Consider the following 1,031-nt stretch of genomic DNA (forward strand, 5'->3'; position numbering starts at 1 on the left):
TCCAAATGTGCTAAAGACGCTCCTCCCTTCCAGATGTGAAAAGCGGAAGTCAAACAGCACTGGACGATGTCCCGACTACCTGCTGGCACTCAGGCTCCAGGTAAGCAAGAACAGTAATGAACAAAATAGAACAGGTACAAAGATGAAGTTATTTGAACAGTGCGATGAGATATGATACTCGTTGAGGTTTTGGCATTTCCTTGAATTTTATTTTCTTTGTTTTGCAGTGACGTCTGACGTCATTTAAAGCTATTGCAAAAGATTCATAGCATGTAATAGTTTGTTATTGGGATATTCTAATTTTGCTTCAATGAATGCATAATTTATTCACGGAGACTTGTAGTTCATGTTTATCTTATCAAACTTGAGTGTTATTGGTAAACAAAAATACACACAGATCATTATATTTCATTGCTGTCTATGAAGCGTGTACTAACATTATACTCAAAATGTTTATGAGATGATCGTCCCTTTCGGAAGTATAAGGTAAAGGAAATAAATAATCAGTATCTGCTTTAACATATGCGGTAGCTTATACAAGCTGCATTGTAAATATGTTTAATAAGATATTCAACACCATAGGTTCATGGGCATCAAAGTATTTTAAGAAATGCTGATACATTGGTTAAACAGTAATGGAATTTTTGTTATAATGTATAGTTTGTTTAGAAAATGTTCTACTTTTGGGATTTAAAGTCGATATTTAGAGTTTCGTAATGTCGATAAACACTCCGGTGAGATCATGTTGAACTTATTCACTTAACGATTACTGATTAATATATTCATCAAAATGATTTCTGAGAATGTCTTTGAAGGGAAATATATATCATCCTCCTGCTAATAATGTGAGCTGAAACTAAAAACTATGAGCAGACAGTCAAATAAATGAGAAAGCAAAAACCAATATGGTCTGAATCTCACTTCATATCCCACATGCAACACCCCCCCCCCCCCTCACACACAAACACCGTAAACTTTTATTATCAAATTTTTATTTTCGTCTAATTTTCCACAATTTATCTATTTCTTCT

At 33.9% G+C, this 1,031-nt stretch overlaps 1 protein-coding gene across 1 annotated transcript in view; it reads left to right on the top strand.

Moving 5' to 3' along the window:
• LOC119593830 (serine protease 44-like) overlaps nucleotides 1-1,031 on the top strand; it is a 97,765-nt gene that overhangs the window by 85,183 nt on the left and 11,551 nt on the right. Inside the window, 1 exon segment of the mRNA XM_037942860.1 lies at nucleotides 34-100. Within this exon segment, the coding sequence (XP_037798788.1) occupies nucleotides 34-100 (67 nt within the window).

Source organism: Penaeus monodon, chromosome 32 (assembly GCF_015228065.2).
Source record: "Penaeus monodon isolate SGIC_2016 chromosome 32, NSTDA_Pmon_1, whole genome shotgun sequence".
Classification (NCBI taxonomy): domain Eukaryota; kingdom Metazoa; phylum Arthropoda; class Malacostraca; order Decapoda; family Penaeidae; genus Penaeus; species Penaeus monodon.